This window comes from Rhipicephalus microplus, chromosome 8 (genome assembly GCF_043290135.1).
Source record: "Rhipicephalus microplus isolate Deutch F79 chromosome 8, USDA_Rmic, whole genome shotgun sequence".
Taxonomy (NCBI): domain Eukaryota; kingdom Metazoa; phylum Arthropoda; class Arachnida; order Ixodida; family Ixodidae; genus Rhipicephalus; species Rhipicephalus microplus.
Window position 1 is genome coordinate 107,175,122 of NC_134707.1, and position 19,667 is coordinate 107,194,788.

At 47.3% G+C, this 19,667-nt stretch overlaps 1 protein-coding gene across 1 annotated transcript; it reads right to left on the reverse strand.

Annotated features, from left to right (window-relative positions):
* Positions 1-2,742: 2,742 nt before the first annotated feature.
* On the reverse strand, positions 2,743-8,239 carry LOC119186786 (TNF receptor-associated factor 6). Its single transcript, XM_037435197.2, has 2 exons — positions 7,852-8,239; positions 2,743-4,531 (listed from the first exon to the last, which is right to left on the reverse strand). Exons 1-2 carry the CDS (start codon positions 8,134-8,136, stop codon positions 3,500-3,502), a joined length of 1,317 nt encoding a protein of 438 aa, XP_037291094.2. The 5' UTR covers positions 8,137-8,239; the 3' UTR covers positions 2,743-3,499.
* Positions 8,240-19,667: the final 11,428 nt, after the last annotated feature.

Consider the following 19,667-nt stretch of genomic DNA (forward strand, 5'->3'; position numbering starts at 1 on the left):
TGCACAATGCGCAGTGCTTTATTGTTCAATGCACATTGCTTAGGAAGCACTGTGCAGTAGATTATCCGCACTAACTCCGTTCATGTTTGTGCAATATCGCGCTCACTGTTTGGCTCAAGCAGATTTGTACTATTTGCACAATGCCCCAGATAATACAAAACTCCACAAGATTATTTGCCGTTAGTGGATGTGGTTAAATGTGGTGCAAAACGATATAACGAATTGCTCTTCCTTTGAACAAGGGCGAAACCATGGGCTTTCAGGGATGCAGCTTTATTCCGTGTCTTTCTTCATGCAAGAAGAAGTCTATATTTTGGCCACAGGAAGCGACAAGAAACCTAACGTGCTACGCCGCAACTTTATTGCCAAAGGCTTCTCTGCAACGTCAGCCTTTAGGCCTGACGCGCAGTGGACGTATGTTGCTCATTGTGTGGATAACCTTGCATTTTCGATGGAGTGGAAAATGCTGTAGGCCCGTGTGCTCAGTTTCGGAGCATATTAAAGAACCCCAAGTGGTCGAAATTTCCGGAGCCCTCTACTACAGCCTCTCTCTTAATCATGTGGTGGTTTTGGGACGTGGTGAGCACCTTTTGGTTGTCATTGTGCATGCACGCAATGTTTATTTCACACGTCATCGAAACCACCACCGGTAGCAGAGTTCATAATTCGCGCGGTTGTGCCGTCACACTTTCCTTCATGCATCTTTGTACCTGCTGCGCAATGCGCTAGATCTTAGATATTGTATGATTGATTGATATGTGAGGTTTCACGCCTCAAATCCACCATATGAATATGAGTGACGCCATAGTGGAGAGCTCCAGTAATTCGGACCACCTGGGGTTCTCAGAGCACACGGGCCTACAAAAATTTCGCCTCCATCGAAAATGCAGACTCCGGCGCCGGGATTCGATCCTGCGACCTGCGGGTCAGCAGCCGAGTACCTTAGCCACTATACCACCGTAGCGGGGCGCGCCAGAGCTTAGAAAGCTCTACAATGTTATTTGCCACAAACGAACGTGGTTTATCTAACACAGTGAAACGATGTGGCTACGTTTTCAATTTGTTTGAGCTGGGATGAGACCGTCGAATTGCATTCCTTTGAATTTAAGGGATGTCTCGGATAAGGCAATGTCCACGAGAAGCTTACACGTTGTGACAAGACGTGAGAAGGGAGCTAACGTGTTGCATCCCATGGCAGCAGACACACTGCTTGGCGCCGCGAATGCAGCTGCAGACAGCGCACCTGGTGAACTATAGAGGCATCGAGCACCCCCTTGAACCACCACTCCACTCATTGTGCAGTCCATGCCGCCTTTGCGGTGCTTCGACAGACACGCTCGTGAAGATTGTCTTCGACGGTCCACCCAATCACGTGTTTTGATACTCCATATTTGCATGCATTCTCTGATTTATTGGGACGAGAACCAAACTTTCGCTGTGCGCCGAGTAGTGAAATGCGCTTTATCGCTTGTGAGCGTCTTGAGTGCAGTGTAGAATAGGCGAGGGGATGATTGGGGTAATATTCGACACTGAGCGTTTGCGTCGGTACCCTCTGAAGCAATACGATATGCAAGAATATAATAGTGATGCCAGTTTTCCCGGTGAGCCATGTCTTCTCGTTAGAAACCGGGATAATGTTTCGAAGTTCACGCCTGATTTTTGACAATCCAGTGTTCCTGCGGCCCGGTTTGATTGATTGATTGATATGTGGGGTTTAACGTCCCAAAATTACTATTTGATTATGAGAGACTCCTTAGTGGAGGACTCTGGAAATTTCGACCACCTGGGGTTCTTTAACGTGCACCCAAATCTGAATACACGGGCCTACAACATTTCCGCCTCCATCGGAAATGCAGCCGCCACAGCCGGGATTTGATCCCGCGACCTGCGGGTCAGCAGCCGAGTACCTTAGCCACTAGACCACCGTGGCGGGGCGTTCCTGCGGCCCGGTATCTTTTGTGCGCGCGTTGTGCCTAGAGTTACTCATGTTAACGGTGACCACATTGCTAAGCTACCTACAGCGCTACAATTAGCATGTCTGTATACGTTACACTTCGCGGTTTTGTGACGTGTCATTGGGGCCGTCGGATATATGTGGATTGTGAAGCGCAGTAAAAAAAAACGACCGAAAACATTGGAAAGCAGGAAGTGACTGCTAGATCATTTTCTTTATTCCTCAAGCGAAGTCTGGTTCAGTAGGGCTCAGATGGCGACTTCGACCAATGACGTCCCGGACTAGGGATATCGAACACCCCGGTGGAGATGGGCTATCGCATTGCCCACCTAAATGAAAGTATTTCCTCCTCCCCCTCCTTGAGCACGCACAAACTCGGCGCCAATCTTCTTTTTGGCGTGAAGGCGAGAGAGACACGCCGGGCATCGTCTGTTACCGCGCATGACAGATAGTGTATTGGAGCACAAGGCGAAACGTAGCGCTTTCAGTGTGCCTGCACTAACGAAGCCGGGTATATTCCGCTCTGCTTTTTGGGGTCTCGGTTCTCAGCAAGAACGGCTGTTCTCTGGCGGCTAAGTGGCACACACTTCTACTCGACACCGGAAACAATTCAATATTTAGGCTTGAAAAATTCGTGTGAAGCCCAGTAAGACCCAATATAAATGTTTTTTAATGTTAGCTGTAACTCACTATATCAAAGCTACTACTGAAATGCATTATGTGTCTGCGTGTGTGTGCGTGCGTGCATGCGTTTGGGAAGTTGCTGCCTGATTGAGGTACTCGTTGACTTAAACAAACAAGAAAAACCTCTCACATTTATTATTCCGTCTTGCAGAAACAATTACACAGGCATAAGTCACAAGGATTAACTAGGTTGTGAATACAGGGCAGCGTAACTTACACAACCTACTAAAAGGCTTTCTTTACTAGTCAGTGAAATATTATGAATATATAGTTATATATGCAATGCTTACTTGTAATAAAGATATCATTCATGTGAAGAATAAAGATGCAAGCGTGGTGGGCGAACGGCTGAAAAGTGAGAAAGCTACTATTCTACAAAAAAAATGCAAAAAGTAAATGTAAATTCAATGCCACAACCCCAAAAAGATATGATTTGGCAGCACAAAGCCACAATAGAAAACAAAGAATATTACTGTACATCAAATGTTCTTTTTTCGATTTTAGTTCAGAGTACTCATAGGTAAAGGGCAAACCATGACCAGCGAATCGACACATCTGAAATACCTAGTCACATCGTGTACCCTTAAGGATTTGGCGGCGCGTAAATTTAGGTCTCTTAAATGCGGCGTCATTCATGTGTGTTGTAATATTCAAAAAAAAAGAAGTAAGAACTGCGTCTTACTCAGAGCCTCTCTCAGATTCCAACTTCGAAAAATTTTGCCAAATGTCACGTTTTTGTGTTCAACCGCTAAAAAGAAGTAAGTCATGCAAATATATCGCAAATAACGATGCGTATTAGGCTACCCTTTGGACGCTGTACATAATATCAACATCAAACTCTGCGATTCTTTCTAGCGACAATCAAAGTACCTCCCACGTGATGCGCAGAGTGTCGTTGTGGACATATCCGTCTTTTTTCAGGTCTCCAAGATCAAATGCCTCAAACCAAGCGAATTGGTTACTTCCTAAAGCTGACTTCTCAAGCGCTTTCATAGTGCGGCACGAGTTGTGTACTACCTCTTTATCTTCGCCCTTATCAGGATGTAGGATAGTAAAACGTATTTTGTGCTGAAATGGCCATGTAATGTGATCGTCATGATCCCCTTTGTTCAGTTTAAGCCTCATCCCAAGTAACACGTTTTCTCCACTTTTTTTCAGCATAACGCCAGGTGATATATTGTAACCACGAAGATATACCCGTTTTTTGTGGACATACTCGCTCGCGCTGTCTTTCAACGCCTTAGCCTGAAGCGAACCTATTCCTGGAACAAAAAAGTCACAACGCGTTTCATTTCTGTCAGCGTGTGCGAGAGCTCTCTCCTGCATCTCAAGCATTCTCTTCGTACTTGCACCTGCATCTTTTTTCACACCTTCGATTGCCACTCTAACTTGATTAAGCTGTCCATTTTGCTTTTTTATCGCGCTCATTCCACCGCTGACCACATCACGTAGTGTGTTGACGCCATTCAACAGGTGATGTGCCGCGCCACTGATTTCTCCCACAGGAGCAATACCTTGCCTCACCGGTTCCATGAGAGAGTCCACACTTTGAGAGACCTCACTTAGCCTGCTGATAAGAGTGCCATTTTCTCCACATGCTCTCTCTAGATGCTCCTTAATTTCGTGCGCCTGTTCTTGCACTGCTTTCCGGACACCTTCTATGATTTCGGCCACCGCAGCGTGGCCCAGCTTTTCCTCGCACTCCATTTCTTGAGGTGCTGCATGGCCATTGCATGAAGCTCTCGCATGTTCGCCCATGTCGCGGCACAAAACCGTCGCCGAGCATCTTGGGCAGATTGTGATGTGGTATTCACATTCCCGGTGGAAGTGCTTGTGGACTTCTGAGGCAGCCATCACGAGTGTGCAACCATGTTGCTGGTTCCAGCATTTAACCTGCATTAGAGAGGAAAACAGGTCTACCCAAAAATTCCCGAGAAAAAATAGCTTAAACTAGTATATATATATATGTATGTATGTATGTATGTATGTATGTATGTGCGTGTGTGCGTGTGTGCGTGTGTGCGTGTGTGCGTGTGCGCGTGTGCGCGTGTGCGCGCGTGCGTGCGTGCGTGCGTGCGTGCGTGCGTGCGTGCGTGCGTGCGTGCGTGCGTGCGTGCGTGCGTGCGTGCGTGCGTGTGTGCGTGTGTGCGTGCGTGCGTGCGTGCGTGCGTGCGTGCGTGCGTGCGTGCGTGCGTGTGTGCGTGTGTGTGTGTGTGTGTGTGTGTGTGCGTGCGTGCGTGCGTGCGTGCGTGCGTGCGTGTGTGCGTGTGTGTGTGTGTGTGTGAGGGAAAGAAGTGTGTACCTAAGGGCTCGTTTTTCCTTGTTTTGACACAATATTATGAGATATAACAGACATTATAACCAAGGAATGTATAGGGGAAGTTATTAGAACAAATAGAATGTAAATAAGAAGAAAGAAAAGAGGGTGAAACAATAACCAGCCGTGAGCAGGAATAGAACCTACGACTTTCGAATAACGCGTTCGATGCTCTAACCACTGAGCTATCACAGCGGCCTTCTCTCCACCCACTTTTTGGGGTTTATATGTGAATTTAGAAGTGGGAGTGTCAGTCAGCGCCCTCTGTAGCCAAGCGGCGAGTGTGAAACATTCTTTTATGCGCATGTGTCACGTCACGTAGCACGTGAACTTATTACGAGCGGGCAGCTGACCAATAGTCCCTCGTATACAACCTAATGACACCGAGTCTGCCAGTACGAGACCCTCGTTAATGAATAAGGGAAAGAAGTGTGTACCTAAGGGCTCGTTTTTCCATGTTTTGACACAATATTATGAGATCTAACAGACAATATAGCCAAGGAATGTATTGGGGAAGTGATTAGAACAAATAGAATGTAAATAAGAATGTGTGCGTGTGTGTGTGCATGTGTGTGCGCGCGCGTGTGTGTGCGCGCGTGTGTGTGCGCGTGTGTGTGTGTGCGTGCGCGCGCGTGCGTGCGCGTGTTGAGTGGACAAACGTACGAAAAAACGTTGGCATTACCAACGTTTTCAATACTAGCACAAACAGCGGTAGGCATGTAAATTATGCCGTACATGACTTCAATGTCATGAGTACCAAGTTTGCGATAGACATTTGTGTTCATCGTCCATTCACGTCACGTAGTACCAAATTTGGCATATGTTAAGTGAACGAAATGACCGCGAGCGCATCATGAGCGTGGTATAATCATGTTCTTACATGACACGCATGTCATGATTATCATGTTGGCACCTTCGTCTTCGATTCCTGTCATATGGTTAGCTAGCGAAACAGCCGCGAGCTTACTAGTATATAGCATAGCATGTAATCATGTTTTACACCACACGCATGTCATCATTTCCATAATCGTACGTGTCACTTACAGCCTCTGTCTGTTCGCATTGCGTTTTTCAACAAGTTGCGTTTTTCAACACGTTGCGGGAAGAGTGTCAGCACCTGTCTATGTATATTCTTAAACCGTGCTTCGAAGTGGAAAAGGGGCGCTTTATTAGTGACCCTCCTTCTCCCGGCTTTGCACTGTTTCGTTTTATCTCGGGACCTTATCAGTAACATCAGGAAGACACTGCTTCGCTTGTCAGTTATTTTCATCTTGGCAGCCGTAAGTTAATAGCGGAAGCGGTGCTGATAGCTTTAGCGAGTTGCGTATCTATTCTCGCACTTAATTTCTATGAAAGCGTACGACTGGGTCACAAGCGATCACTCAGGACGTCACAATAATGTTTCGCCTGTGTTCGTTCAATGCCGGTGAAAAATCGCTCGTTTTTTTCTACTTAATTTAAGCGCCACCACTCACGTCGAACGGCAGCGCAACACTGATGTCATCAGCCAAACACGGTTTTCATCATTTATTGTTTAGATTTTATAGTGACACACTCACGTATGAAATACTTATCTATTTTTCGTACCAAAGCACGTTTGTAGGTCAGATTTACTTGGCTGATTATTGTTGCAGCTTTCTATTCCCAAATACACGGTATGGTTACGAGGAACGGTGTCCTGGAGGGATGTGTTAGTTTAGACCTCCCTTGGTTCTTTATGAAGTGCGCATAAGTATAAGCACAAAAGCCCCTAGCACTTTACCTTCGCGAAACCCGGTCATCGTGTCCATGATATGGTCTTCCTACATGTCAGTCTGTCAACAGTGGAACACGATAACCTTCACACCGCAGTGACTGGGCCTGATACACTTTCAACGCGATGGCGTTGAAGAGCTCGTTTCGCAGTGATTCTGGTGTTGCCGTCGTTGGTTTCGAGTGAAAAAAACATCACCCAATGCCTCACCAAAAATTATAACGTCTCAAATAAAATATACAAATGGTGAGAAAGCTCTAGAGCAGAGTGGGGACCAAACCATGATTGTTCGGGTCTAAGTGGGGATTAAACGCGGATCAATTGCGTGGCAAGCGGAAGCCCTACAACACAGCCACGTCGTGTAGGGCTTGTGAAAACAGTTAAGAGAAGTTTCTCTGCTTCATAATGAAGGGAAAGTAGCTTTCGTGCTTCATGAACATACCCGTCCTGTTTACAGGCAACATGAAACATTAAAGTAATAGTGCGCGGTACAAGCGTTCATTCCAAAAGGGCGTCAGACGCTGTGATTATAGTGATGGCTTCATGGTTGAAAGCCAGTACCCAACTGCAAATGGCACATACACTGCTGCGCCTATTCCTTTAGGCCACGTATAGTGGATGCATAGCTAATTCGAAAAGCTTTTATGCAATAAGTGTTTGAAATGCGAACTAGAGGAACGTGATGTCGCTATCGCATTCAACTCCTAAAGGTGAATCTTTAGGGTCCCCTCATTTTTGTTTATTGTCTATAATTATTAGGCAAAGCCCGGCAGAGGCCACATCTTCAGCAAATCATTGATTTTATTTGTGCACTGCTTTCAATAGGGTCAATTAAAAGCATGGGGCTACTGATGGGTATAACGCTTATGATACAAATTATTTCTGCCGGTGCATAACAGGCCCTAGATTCGTTTCAATTTTTGCAAAGCTGATTGGTTCATATTTTTTACTTGTCTTTTTGCTACAGCTAAGCTAAGAAAGACGTTCAAAGCAAGCTCTCTGAACCTTGGCGCCCTTATCTCGAATTCTGTAAAGTGTTACTAGCCTTGCGAAAAGCACTGTTTCTTTCGGTGTCTGCAAAGAACTGCCCTTATTTCTCCCACCGCGAAACCAAATACTTCGTATCTTTCATGGGTGACTTACCTCTCTATTCAGCAAATTTTCAGCAGGGAAATCTCTCCACTCAACGTCTTCTTCCAGGCAGTTTTGTCCATCAATCGGACAAACGTGTCCGTCAGCCACCTTGCACTGTTCGTAGCAGGAAGAACACGCTACGTGGCCGCATGGCAGAAGAGCGGTTGTCTTGCGTACCAGTCCGCATAGGCTGCAAAGCCTATTTTTGGGCAGGGCATTCACAAACTGCAGAGGATTCCAGTCTAAATCTTCCGTGAAGCCTACCAACGTGTACTGCTGGTTCGCAGGCACCATCTTCGGGGCAGTTGTGCGCGTCGAAGAATAGGCTCGTGCCGGGGGCGTTCCGCTCTAGCGAATTCTCTTCATTTCGATATGCCGCCCTTTCTTGTTTCCTCGATTAGCCGTCGCTACCCTCTCAGCAACATCTACTGCACCTAAACTTGCAGGGCGTATCGTGCCTTCCTTATCACCAATGTCGACGACTTGTGGTGCGGCGTATCAGAAACAAGCAAGCGTGATAAACGATACCCGATTACAGATGATTCTTTCGATTGTTTGTACCGTAAGGCACGTTAGCCGCTGTGATGGTCTGGTGTTTATCGTTCCCGAATGCTCAACGGAACATTGCGGGATCGAATCTCGTTCGCTTGCCTACATTTTATGGAGGCTTGAGGCCTGTGTTCTCGTATTCTTTAAGTCAACCCCTTCATTGTTTCCGGGTAGTACTATGTATAAACACCTTAAATACAATATTGATGGCAAATCACTCACAAAAATAGTTTAATTTGCTATCTGCATTAGCATTTAAGCACGTGCATTCTTTCCACTTCATAAGCTTTTCTCGCTTTACATTTCTTATATTAACAGCCATGAATCATACTACCTATCATCATGTCGTAACACGTACGCCATTCATCTCAAATCACTTCAGGGCCTTTAAAACCAGATGATAAAATCAATGACGGATAGCACATTGCATTCCTACTCTAAACCCATCTATCAACAGCTGCATACTTTATACCTATTCTACAGTGTTTTATCACAGATTGTTCCTTATTACATACCGTTTTATTCATCGTGAAATACCATTAAATAGTATTCCTATCGATGCCCTGGTCAACAACACAGGTTTCCAGAGTGCGATAACTTTCGTTTACCCAAAATAATATCGAACTATGAAAAATTGACAGCTCGCTTCTATGGTATACATCTGTAGAATTGCATACCCCTTCATGGTAAATCATTTCGGTCATTGCAATCTTCTAAACACAACACGAAAAGCATATTGGTAAATCAACCTTTTTTTTTGTCTGTAATAAATTTATCTTCATCCTTCCTTAACAGTTTGCTTGTTGTTGTTAGTTTTTTTACAATGCGGTTATGGTAAATATTTCTTTTTTCCTTTTTTTGCGTAGATTGTTGTGTTGGGACTGTACTTTTTTGTTGCCCCTTTTTGCTGTGGTTAACTTTTAAGGACGCCCCCTAATTATAGGCAGTCCCGCTAAAGTCTCGTACTTTAGGTCATCCCGATTGCGTATGCGGTAGATAACCCGTTTTTTTTTTGTACATGTAGTGATAATAAATAAACTGAAATTCAATAAACTTGAAATTTGAATAAACCAGTAGCACATATAATTGGGCTAGTTGGTATTGGTTCACCTTTTAACTGAATAATGGCACTCACACATACACAGACCTTATAACAAGAAAATGCACACAAAAAAAGCACCACTCACAACTAAAGGTTATTGGAACAAAAAGTAGGCACATATAAATCTCTTCTGTTACATGACCCGGCAGGAAAAACAGCAAAAAAAAACACACACACACACGCAAGATGAGGCTATAAAACACGTGCTTGAAACCAGATCCTCAGTGTAGGAGGATCTGAGGATATGATATCAGGCACGTGTTTTATAGCCCCATTTTCCGCGTGTGTGTTTTATTTTGTCCGTGTCTGTGTGCACACCCTTATTCCGTTAAATGTTAAATTAACCACCATTGGCATTTCCTCCGCGGCGTTAGAAACGAAAAAAGCCGCCCGCAACTTATGACTTGAGTAAATGCGTTCCAGAGTAGTAGGGGTATCGTGTGATTGTTCAGTAATTTGGTATGGTTTGGTAATGCTTAATTGTTATTTCGTCTTTATGCTTCTCATTTAGTGAATGAAGGAAAAGCGTTGCCTTCAAGCGAAAGTCTAGTGAAGACGCTCCTGACTGAATTCCGAACGCGCGATCCAATGCCTTCTTGTACGGGATGGCCAGTGAACAGTTGCGCAGCTCGAACAGTCGGTTTTTACTAGCAGACGCTCCCTGCGTCGGCCTTGCGAGGCGAGAGAAGGGGGGGGGGAGGAGAAGAACATTTGGCACAAGAAGCAAACATGCGGCACAATAGGCAGGCAGGCAGGCAAAGAACTTTATTAATATCCGGAGGCGGCACTCAATCCCCCTTAGGGGCAACACCAGTGGGCCCCTCCCACGACGGGACGGGGAGGTTAAATTCTACGGCCATGTCATGGGCCCTCTGGATGGCCTTAAGCTGGTCTCCTTTGTCATGGCTTGTGAGGAGACAGGTCCAGTCCGCCTCCGAAGAGGGAGACTCGCTGCTCTCGCGCAACGAAAACATTGCCCCAGCATGTGTTGGAGAGTACATTTGGGATGACCACAGCGCGGGCACCCCTGATCTATGCCATCTATGTATTTAGAGCAAGTTAGAGGCGATGCATACGCCTCCGTCTGTAAGAGTCGTAGAGTTATGGACTGAGGTCTTGTTAAGTGTGGGTGCGGGAGTGGGTATTTCCGCCGCTCCAACTGGTAGTGTTTTCAAATTTCATTAAAAGTTAGCAACGGGTCTCTGAAGAAACAAGTGACGTCCTCAGCCTTCGAATGATTCTCCCCGGCGTGAAATGTGAGGCCTCGCGCCCGGAAGTGAGCCAACTCGTTGGAATTGAAGATGGTTCCGTGTACGTGTCGGCCAACATGTGCCGGGAACCAGATTATGTGTTTCTTGCCTCACCAATTGACAGCAGAGAGAACGCAAGTGGCTTCCCGACAAACTGAGCCCATCATGAAGGCCCGTGCGGCTGCGCGCGAATCCGTGTAAATGGTGGTGCGATCGGTGGCAGTGAGAGCTAGTGCCACAGCGACCTGCTTGGCGCGATCAGCGTTTGAATTTAATAAAGTCATACACGAGAAGTGTTCGCCTTTGAGTGTTGTAACCACCGAGACAAAGTGGTCCGTAGAGCCGTACTGCGCTGCGTCTACGAGGACCACTTTATCCTCCATAGCGGCTGCGGTACTGAGTTGGGCTCGCGCCCTTGCCTGACGTCTGCCAACGTTATGTGTGAGATGCATGTTACGGGGTATCAGGGACACTGTTAATTTCGCGCACAGGTCTTCGGGGAGCTGCCGCGGACATTCTTGGGATACGGAAGATTTGAGTCCGAGGTGGGCTAGTAACCGTCGCCCAGCTGCAGTGGAAGACAGTCTTACAATCTGAGATAATTTTTGAGCTTCTACGATTTCTAGGAATGTGTTACGAATGCCTAGCTCATTGAGCTCGACCATACGGGTGCTGCCAGGTAACCTGAGCACCTGTTTAACGGACCGGTGGATGATCACGTCGAGACGGCGTATGTCTCCTTTTTGCCACAGGTGGGCGGGAGCCACATAGTTGATGTGGCTCATGAAGAAAGCGTGAAACAGTCTGTGGAGATTCTCTTCAGATAGTGCGCCACGCCTGTTAGCTACTTTGTTAACTAATTGAGCCATTGCTTCGGCCTTCCTGGAAATATGAGAAATGCTGACGTCATTATGGCCGTTGGCCTGAATGACCATGCCTAGTATGCGAACTTGGTCCACCGTGGGGATGGGTGTACCATCCGCTGTCAGGACATGGATCCCCACGTATGCGTCTCTGCGCGCCTTGTATTTCGGGCGGTATAGAAGTAATTCTGTTTTCTCTGCTGATAGCGAAAGACCGGCCTGCCGTAAGAATATTTGTATCATGTTTACCGCGTCTTCCAGTCGCTCCTCGATATGGCCTTCATTTCCGCTCCTACACCAGATGGTGATGTCGTCTGCGTAGAAGTCATGACTGATGCCGTCGATCTGTGAGAGTTCTTGCGACAGAGCGCGCATGGAGAGGTTGAACAGGAACGGAGAGATCACGGCCCCTTGGGGTGTGCCCCTCGGTCCCAGGTTGAATTTCTTCGAGCCCATCGAGCCGAATCGGATTGTAGCCGTCCTGTCGCGCAAGAACGATCTAACATAGTTGTAGAAACGCGTACCTAATCCTGCTTAGCGAATCGAGTCGAGGATATGAGAGTCCTTGACGCAGTCGACTGCCTTCTCGGGGTAGAGCGCAAGAATGGCTCTAGTGTCTCTGGTGATCTTATCCATGAGCTCATAGTTGAGCATCAGCATAACATTGTGGGTGTAGAGGGGTGAACGAAAGCCAATTTGGTTGATCGGTAGTATGTTGCGCTCCTCAACAAATTTTGTGACTCGATTGAGTATTACGTGTTCGGCCACCTTACCCACGCAGGGCGTGAGCGAGATGAGACGAAGTGAACCTAGCGCTAATGGTTTACCCGGCTTAAGGATAAGTATGACGGTTGCCTCGCGCCATTCAGGCGGAACGCTGCCAGCCTCCCACATTCTGTTAATGTGCTCGGTGACAACTTTTTTGTCCTCCTCGTCAAAATTTTTGAGAAGCTTATTCTTTATGCCATCCGGGCCAGGGGCTGAGTGGCAGTTGAGTTCGCAGATGACAGCCCGAACCTCGGCGCAAGTGAAGGGGAGTGCAAAGGGATCCTCCTCCGTATCATGCGGGGCAGGCGGGTAGTCGGATCGGGAGCTGGGTTCAGTACAAAGGTAACGCATAGCTAGCTCGTCGGTGATATGAGTGTCGGTCTTCCCCGAGACTTTGAGTCTGTCTATCGTGAATTGTTGAGACGCTTTCGACGGTTTGTCACCTAGTAGGTGTTTCAACAGGTTCCATTTTGCCCCGTTTCACATTTGACCATCAACCGAGTTACACACTTCGTCCCATTGCTGACGCTCCAGGTTACGGCAATGCTCCTCGATTTGACGATTAAGCTCAGCTATTTTTTTACGAAGGTTGTGATTGAGTTTTTGCGTGCGCCCTTTCGCGTGTAGGGATTTCTTAGCTTCGAGTAGGTGAGCTAGCCGGCTATCCATGCGCTCGACCTCGAGTTCAGTTTCAACGTCTTTAGTCGAACTTGCAACGTCCTCTTTTATTTGTGCAAGGAGTTCTGATAGGGTTTCGTACTGAGTGTCGTCGCGTTTCCTAAGCTCTCGAAAGCGATCCCAGTCTGTTATGCGAAACTGCCGCAGTTTGTGTGTAGATACGTTTATGATCGTCTGTATAATATAATGGTCACTTCCCAGATTTTCACCCAGGTTAGTCCACGTGGGTTGTCCCGCGCACCTAACCATAGTAAGATCCGGGGTGCTATCACTCGTAACCGAGTTACATACCCGTGTAGCGGAAATGGGATCGGTTAAGAGAGTGAGTCTATGTGTGTGCATTTGTGCTACCAGGGCATTTTTTGCCCTTACGGGAAGAGCCGGGGTACCGAAAGTCAGGATGCGTGGCATTAAAGTCTCCAGTGATTATCAACTTATGGTGTCCTGCAATTTTGCTCGCTCGCTGAAAGAGGCCCTGAAATGTAGTTTGTTTGTTTTTGGGTGTACTATATACGTTGAGAATAAAGACTGACTGTTTAAGCATTGAGTTTGGAATTAACTCTATCATAATGTGTTCGTCTTTGACATCGGGGCGGACCTCATGGCGAACACATGCGTACTTTTTGGAGATGAGCGTCGCTATCCCACGCGCCCCCGCTCGATAATCCGCTTCGGTGTAATAGGTATGCAAAACTGGCTCGGCGGTCAGCGTTTCTTGTAATATAATTACGGCATACCGATTGGCACTGGATTGAATGAATTGTTTCAAGGCTGCCTTCCGCTTGGGAAAGCTAAAGCAATTCCACTGCCAAATTACAAGATTGCTTGTGTTAGCCATGATTACTGCATAGGGGTTGTCGCACGAACCGCCGCGTGCTGTTCTAGTATTTGTAACCGCGCGTGAAGTTCGGTGAGCTGGAGGGTGTGTGGGGTCATATCGGCGACGCGGTCTGCTGCAATGTCTGCGCGTAGGCAGGAAAGTGCCTCCATGAAATTATACGTAGTTACGGGCTCATCCGAGGGGTCCTCGGCCGCATGACGCTTCACCGGGCGATTAGCGTTCGACGAGTTAGTGGAAGTGGGTTCAACGGCCGGAACGGCGGGCGTCGGCGTCTCGACAGCGCATTCACTCGGCTGCTGCATGTTTCTAATGAGTGCTTTGAATTCTTCGTTTTCTTTGCGCAGCAACGCTAGCTCGCGTTTGAGCTCACGAATCTCATCGTTTTCATGCTGTGGCAAGTTACCCGACCACGCGTAACCACGAGTCTCATCTTTACCAGTGACTCGATCGTCCCAAGTAGGCGTTGCAGTCGGGTTCTTGGTGTTGGTAGGCAGGTCCTTCGTCGGTGGAGTCGGGGATGGTTGCTTGGGCGTCGGCTGTTGCGTGGCCGAGTCTCCTTGGGTCTGTTGGTTGTTGTTACGCCAGCATCTGTCGACGTCAAACGACGTAAGGGACTTGATAGCAATTCGGGCATGTGTGGTCACTCGTAATGTGGGCCTGGCCGCACAACGCGCACTCGGTTGCCGCACACTCATGCTCAGGTCCGGTGGGTTTGATACCACAGTGTTCACAGACTTTCTCAGATGGGGTAGGGCAGACGTCTTGTCGATGCCCGACGCGGCCGCAGTTGCGACAGGTGTCGATCTGTCGCTTGTAGAGCGTGCAACGCAGCAGGAGCATGCCGCAGCGCACATAGTTGGGGACTTTCCATCGAAGAGAAGGATGATGGTGGTTGTATCCTTGATTCGTCGTACCCCCTTTAACGTGGGGTTACGGAATGAGACGAACAGGCGTTGTAGCTCTGAGTCTGGGAGGTCAGCGTCGACCCCTCGGACTACGCCTCGGCTGGTGGTGCCAGACGCCGCTACGTAAGCGGATACTGGATGTTCTCGCTCCATGAGAATAATTCCTCGCACTTTGGCGTATTCTTCGGCCGTTTGTAGGTTCGGCGTGCTCATCACAAAGATATTCTGTGTGTCGTTAGTGCAAACGACATCTTCCTCTGCCGCCGTTGGCGGGAGTCGTGCAGCGAGTAGTAGAGCTTGCAAGAACTTAAGCTTGTTGCACCTACGTACATCCAGGCCACCTCCGGGGCGGACGATGACACGGTGGTGGTCCGTTGGGAGCGAAAGAGTCGGCTAGCGGCTGCAACCCTCGTCACAGCTCCGGTTCACCGGGTGCCAAAGCGGGCTCCGGCTGGCTTGCCAGTAGTAGTAGTTGAAGACTTTGCTCGACGTCGGATTTCGTCGATCCAGCCAGGCCCACTGGCTTCCTCTTCAGTGATCGTTTCTCCATCTCCATGCTTTTGGGCATGATGACGGCGCAGGGGCGGGATGCGCCGGCACAGGGGTCCGTAGCCGTGTTGGGCCTACTCGAGGCTTAGCAAGTGAAGGCGAAACGTTGGTTGAAAAGGGAGAAAAGTGGGGTGGCCCGGGCAAAAATTGGCATCCGGGTGTTCCCCTAAACTTCGCGAAAACGTTGGCGAAGAATTAGGGAAGGTTGAACTCAGCAGATTAGCAAGAAGTATAGCAGAAGGCGGAGCCGATGCGTAGGCGTCCCCTCATCTCAACGCCCCCTAGTGGTCCCCCATGCGGCACAATACGCGAGGTGCGAGTATGCGCGGGGGGGGGGGACATTGCCATTGACGCACGACGCGTGACTGGCGCCATTAAGAAATGCTCCGCATTAACAAAGTAACAACACCTGAAAAAACATGACCGAGAGGCACTCGAACCTTCGACATTTACACGCACTGCTTATTGCAATCCCGATATGCTAACTACTGCCCCAGCCCGGATCTCGTTGGACGATGCGGGGGGGGGGGGGGGCGGGGAGGGGATTGTTCGAGAAGTTTCGATGCTCGTTAGTGTGATGGGGAGACCGCTTGGGAGCAAACGCTGTAAAAAATGCACTCGCTCTAAGCACGCTACCTCGTCCGCTCGGAGTCACTGTGCAACGAGTGACACACTCTTCGTCAGGTCTTCGATGATGCACTGGGAAAGATTCACGGTTCTACTGATGAACCTCTGGTTCATCGCCCACTCATCATCGTTCACTCCATGAATATGCTGATTTTTTTTTGCTTGTAGTGCAGCAGCCGAATGCATTTAGCCACCAGATCACCATGGCCAGTAGTCTTCAGGGTCTGCCAAATGTTTTCCAACAACAATGAGCAGCATGATGTCTTCGTTTCAAATGCGAAGCATTTTAGCGAACTTCAGCGACATTGAGCATTTCTATCTATCTATCTATCCATCTATCTATCTATCTATCTATCTATCTATCTATCTATCTATCTAGACACCTACGACTTTTATCAGCTCTCCTAGCCGTCTCCATAATGGTATCGCTACCAAAATCGGTATGGCATTACATAGCGGCATGAAAAACATACTTGAATAATCATAACATGAAAATCATTATATGTATGTCATGAATGCCGTGATTTACATTTCATGGTCTTGCTGCTCTTGCGGTGCTTACGTTCACTTGACCTTTTGGAAAACTGGTATGGTATGATTTCACTGCATGGCGAACATAATGATAGGCACGAACATGGAAATCATGACATGCATGTCATGATCTCAGTGTTATGACTAGTCATGACTACAGGCTACGCTCATGGTGCGCTGGCGGTTGTTTCGCTAGCTTCACATAAACAAAGTTTGGTGTCACGAGACGTCAATGGATGCGGAAGGTACATGGCTGGTTAAAACATGATAATCATGGCATAATCATGACATAACGGCATGAAAAACATACTTGACTAATCATAACAAGATTATATATGGTGTTTTTGGCGCAAGGGCCATATGATGGCCAAAGAGCGCCAGTTCATGGGACAAGGAGTGTGGACAATGATTGTGATTAGCGGCTGTATAAGGGCCATAAAATTCCTCGCAGTAAGGCGGGTAAAAACATACAAGTAATAAAATCATGACCATGCCGTGAAAGGTGTGTGTGGTGCGAATAGATGACAAAAGTTGGTGATAATAAAAGACAATGGTGGATATGTATGGCATTAGCACAAGTGCCTCACTCGTTCATACCCTTGCGTCCAAGGGCCGTGAGGCAAGTGCTTTCTTATGTAGCCACCGCAGCGAAAACCTCTCAGGAGAGGTCGTGCTACGGAATACCCGGGTATATGATATGAAAAGTATGAATTTCTTTTAAAAACGCTAGCAATTATTTAAAACTAAAAAGCGGGTCCCTACCGACGAACATTGCAGGGTGTAAAGGTATATGTTGTCGGTAGGGTAATGGAAAGTGTTGTTTTCTTATAGTGTCCAATTGTTTGCACTGAATTAAAATGTGAAGAACTGTTAGTGCTTCACCACATCTGTCACACAATGGTGGGTCGCCACCGGACAAAAGATACGAGTGTGTCGTGTATATGTGTCCTATCTTGCGTCTTGGTAGTGTTACCTCTGTTAGACGTGATTTTGATACTGGTGGCCAATGGCCAAGGTGTGGCTTGATAACGTGTAGTTTGTTTTGTGTGTGTCTATCCCAATTGCTCTGCCAGTAGTCCCTGAGGTTTCGTTTCAGAGATGGCTTAAGATCAAGGGCCGAGATTGATATGGATGTAATGGCGGTGCTCTCATGGACGGATGCAGCGAGCTGATCCGCCCTCACGTTGCCTTTATCTCACGGTGCCCTGGCACCCAGCACACTACAAAATGTTGTTTGAGTGTGTAGAGTGTGCTCAAAATGGAGTAAAGTGAGACAAGGACCGGGTTTTTTTTTTGTTTTTTAAGACTGTGCAGAGCCGTTACCAAACTGAGGGAGTCTGAATAAATTACTGCTTTTTGTATTTGTAATTGGTTGATGTGTTTAGCGGCCACAAGTATCGCGTAAGCTTCCGCTGTGAAGATACTTGTGCGTGGATGTAGAGGGCCAGCATCCGAAAAGGATGGGCCGAAAGCAGCGTAGGACACAGAGGAGTTAGTCTTGGAGGCATCTGTGAAGAACTCAGGACGTGTGTATTTGTGTTGAAGTTCCAAAAAGTATGTTCGGATATGGGCAATAGGTGCATGTTTTGTAACTTCTAGGAAAGACACATCGCAGCCTATAGTCTGCCACTGCCACGGTGGCGGGTATGCTACAGGAGCCATTAAATTGTGTTCAAGTGACACTGCAGTTTCTTCAGCTAGACACTTCAGGCGAACTGAGAAGGGCTGTCTCATCGAAGGCCTGTTTTGAAACAGAGTTGAGCTCGACAAATCATTAATTGTAAAGTATGAGGTGTGCTTTTTGTCTGCTTTCACCTTAAGGAAATAAACGAAGGACATGTAAGTTCTCTGCAGATGAAGCGACCACTCATTTGACTCAACATAAAGGCTTTCTACGGGGCTGGTGCGAAAAGCACCCGTAGAAAGGCGGATGCCCAAATGGTGCACGGGGTCCAGCATCTTCAAGACACTTTGAGTAGCAGACTGATAGACAACGGCCCCATAATCTAAGCGGGTGTGAATGAGGCTTCTATAGAGGTTCATGAGGCATTGCCTATCACTACACCACGAAGTACGTGACAACACTTTTATAACACTCATGGCTTTTAAACATTTTGTTTTTAAATACTTGATGTACGGTACGAAGGTCACCTTGTTGTCCAAGATCAAGCCTAAGAATTTATGCTCGCCTTCGACGGACAGACGTTGCCCGTTCAGTCGAATGTCAGGTTCCGAGTGCATGCCTCTCTTTCGAGAGAACAAGACACACGTGCTTTTTTTCGGGTTAAGTCGAAATCCGTTTCCATCTGCCCATCTGGAGACCTAATTTAAACCCAGCTAAACCTACCGCTCACACATGGCCAAGTTGCATGACTTGAAGCCAAGCTGAACGTCGTGGACATATGTACAATAGAACATATTGCGGGGAATGGACAAGTGCAAAGAATTCATTTTGATGAGAAAAAGTGTGCAGCTAAGTACACCACCTTGTGGCACGCCTGTTTCCTGGACAAATGTTTAGGAAAGAACCGTGCCCACTCGGACACGGAATGTCCGCTTTGACAGGTAACTTTCGATTATGTGAAACATTCTTCCGCGCACACCAAGGTGGGACAGGTCTCTTAGAATTCCAAAACGCCATGTTGTATCATAAGCCTTTTCGATATCAAGGAACACAGAAAGAAAATATTGTTTATGGACGAAGGCGTCTCTGATCTGTGCCTCGATACAAACAAGGTGGTCTGTGGTGGATCTACTTTCTCGAAAACCGCACTGAAATGGGTCGAGCAAATTGTTTGTTTCAAGGATATGTACAAGTCGGCAGTTTATCATTTTTTCGAAGACTTTGCACAAGCACTTGTAAGTGCAATAGGCCTATAACTTGAAGCTAAAGAAGGGTGCTTGCCCTCTTTCAAAATGGGAATAATAATAGCCTCTTTCCAGGAGGTAAGGATAGTGCCGGAACACTAGATAGCGTTGTACAAACAGAGTAACGTTTTTCGTGTTTCTGCTGGTAGGTTTTTTAACATTTCATACACCACACGGTCAGAACCTGGGGCAGAAGTACTGCAGGAGTTTAGAGGTGTTCGGAGCTCAGCTAGACTGAAAGCTTGGTTATATGCTTCGTATCTAGTGGATTTGTGTTCGAGTTTCTGCTTTTCT

Coding starts and splice junctions, on each gene's coding strand:
- LOC119186786 (XM_037435197.2), bottom strand. CDS start 8,136: ATGGTGCCTGCGAACCAGCAGTACACGTTGGTAGGCTTCACGGAAGAT. Junction 4,532..7,851: donor AAAATTTGCTGAATAGAGAG/GTAAGTCACCCA, acceptor TCTCTAATGCAG/GTTAAATGCTGGAACCAGCA.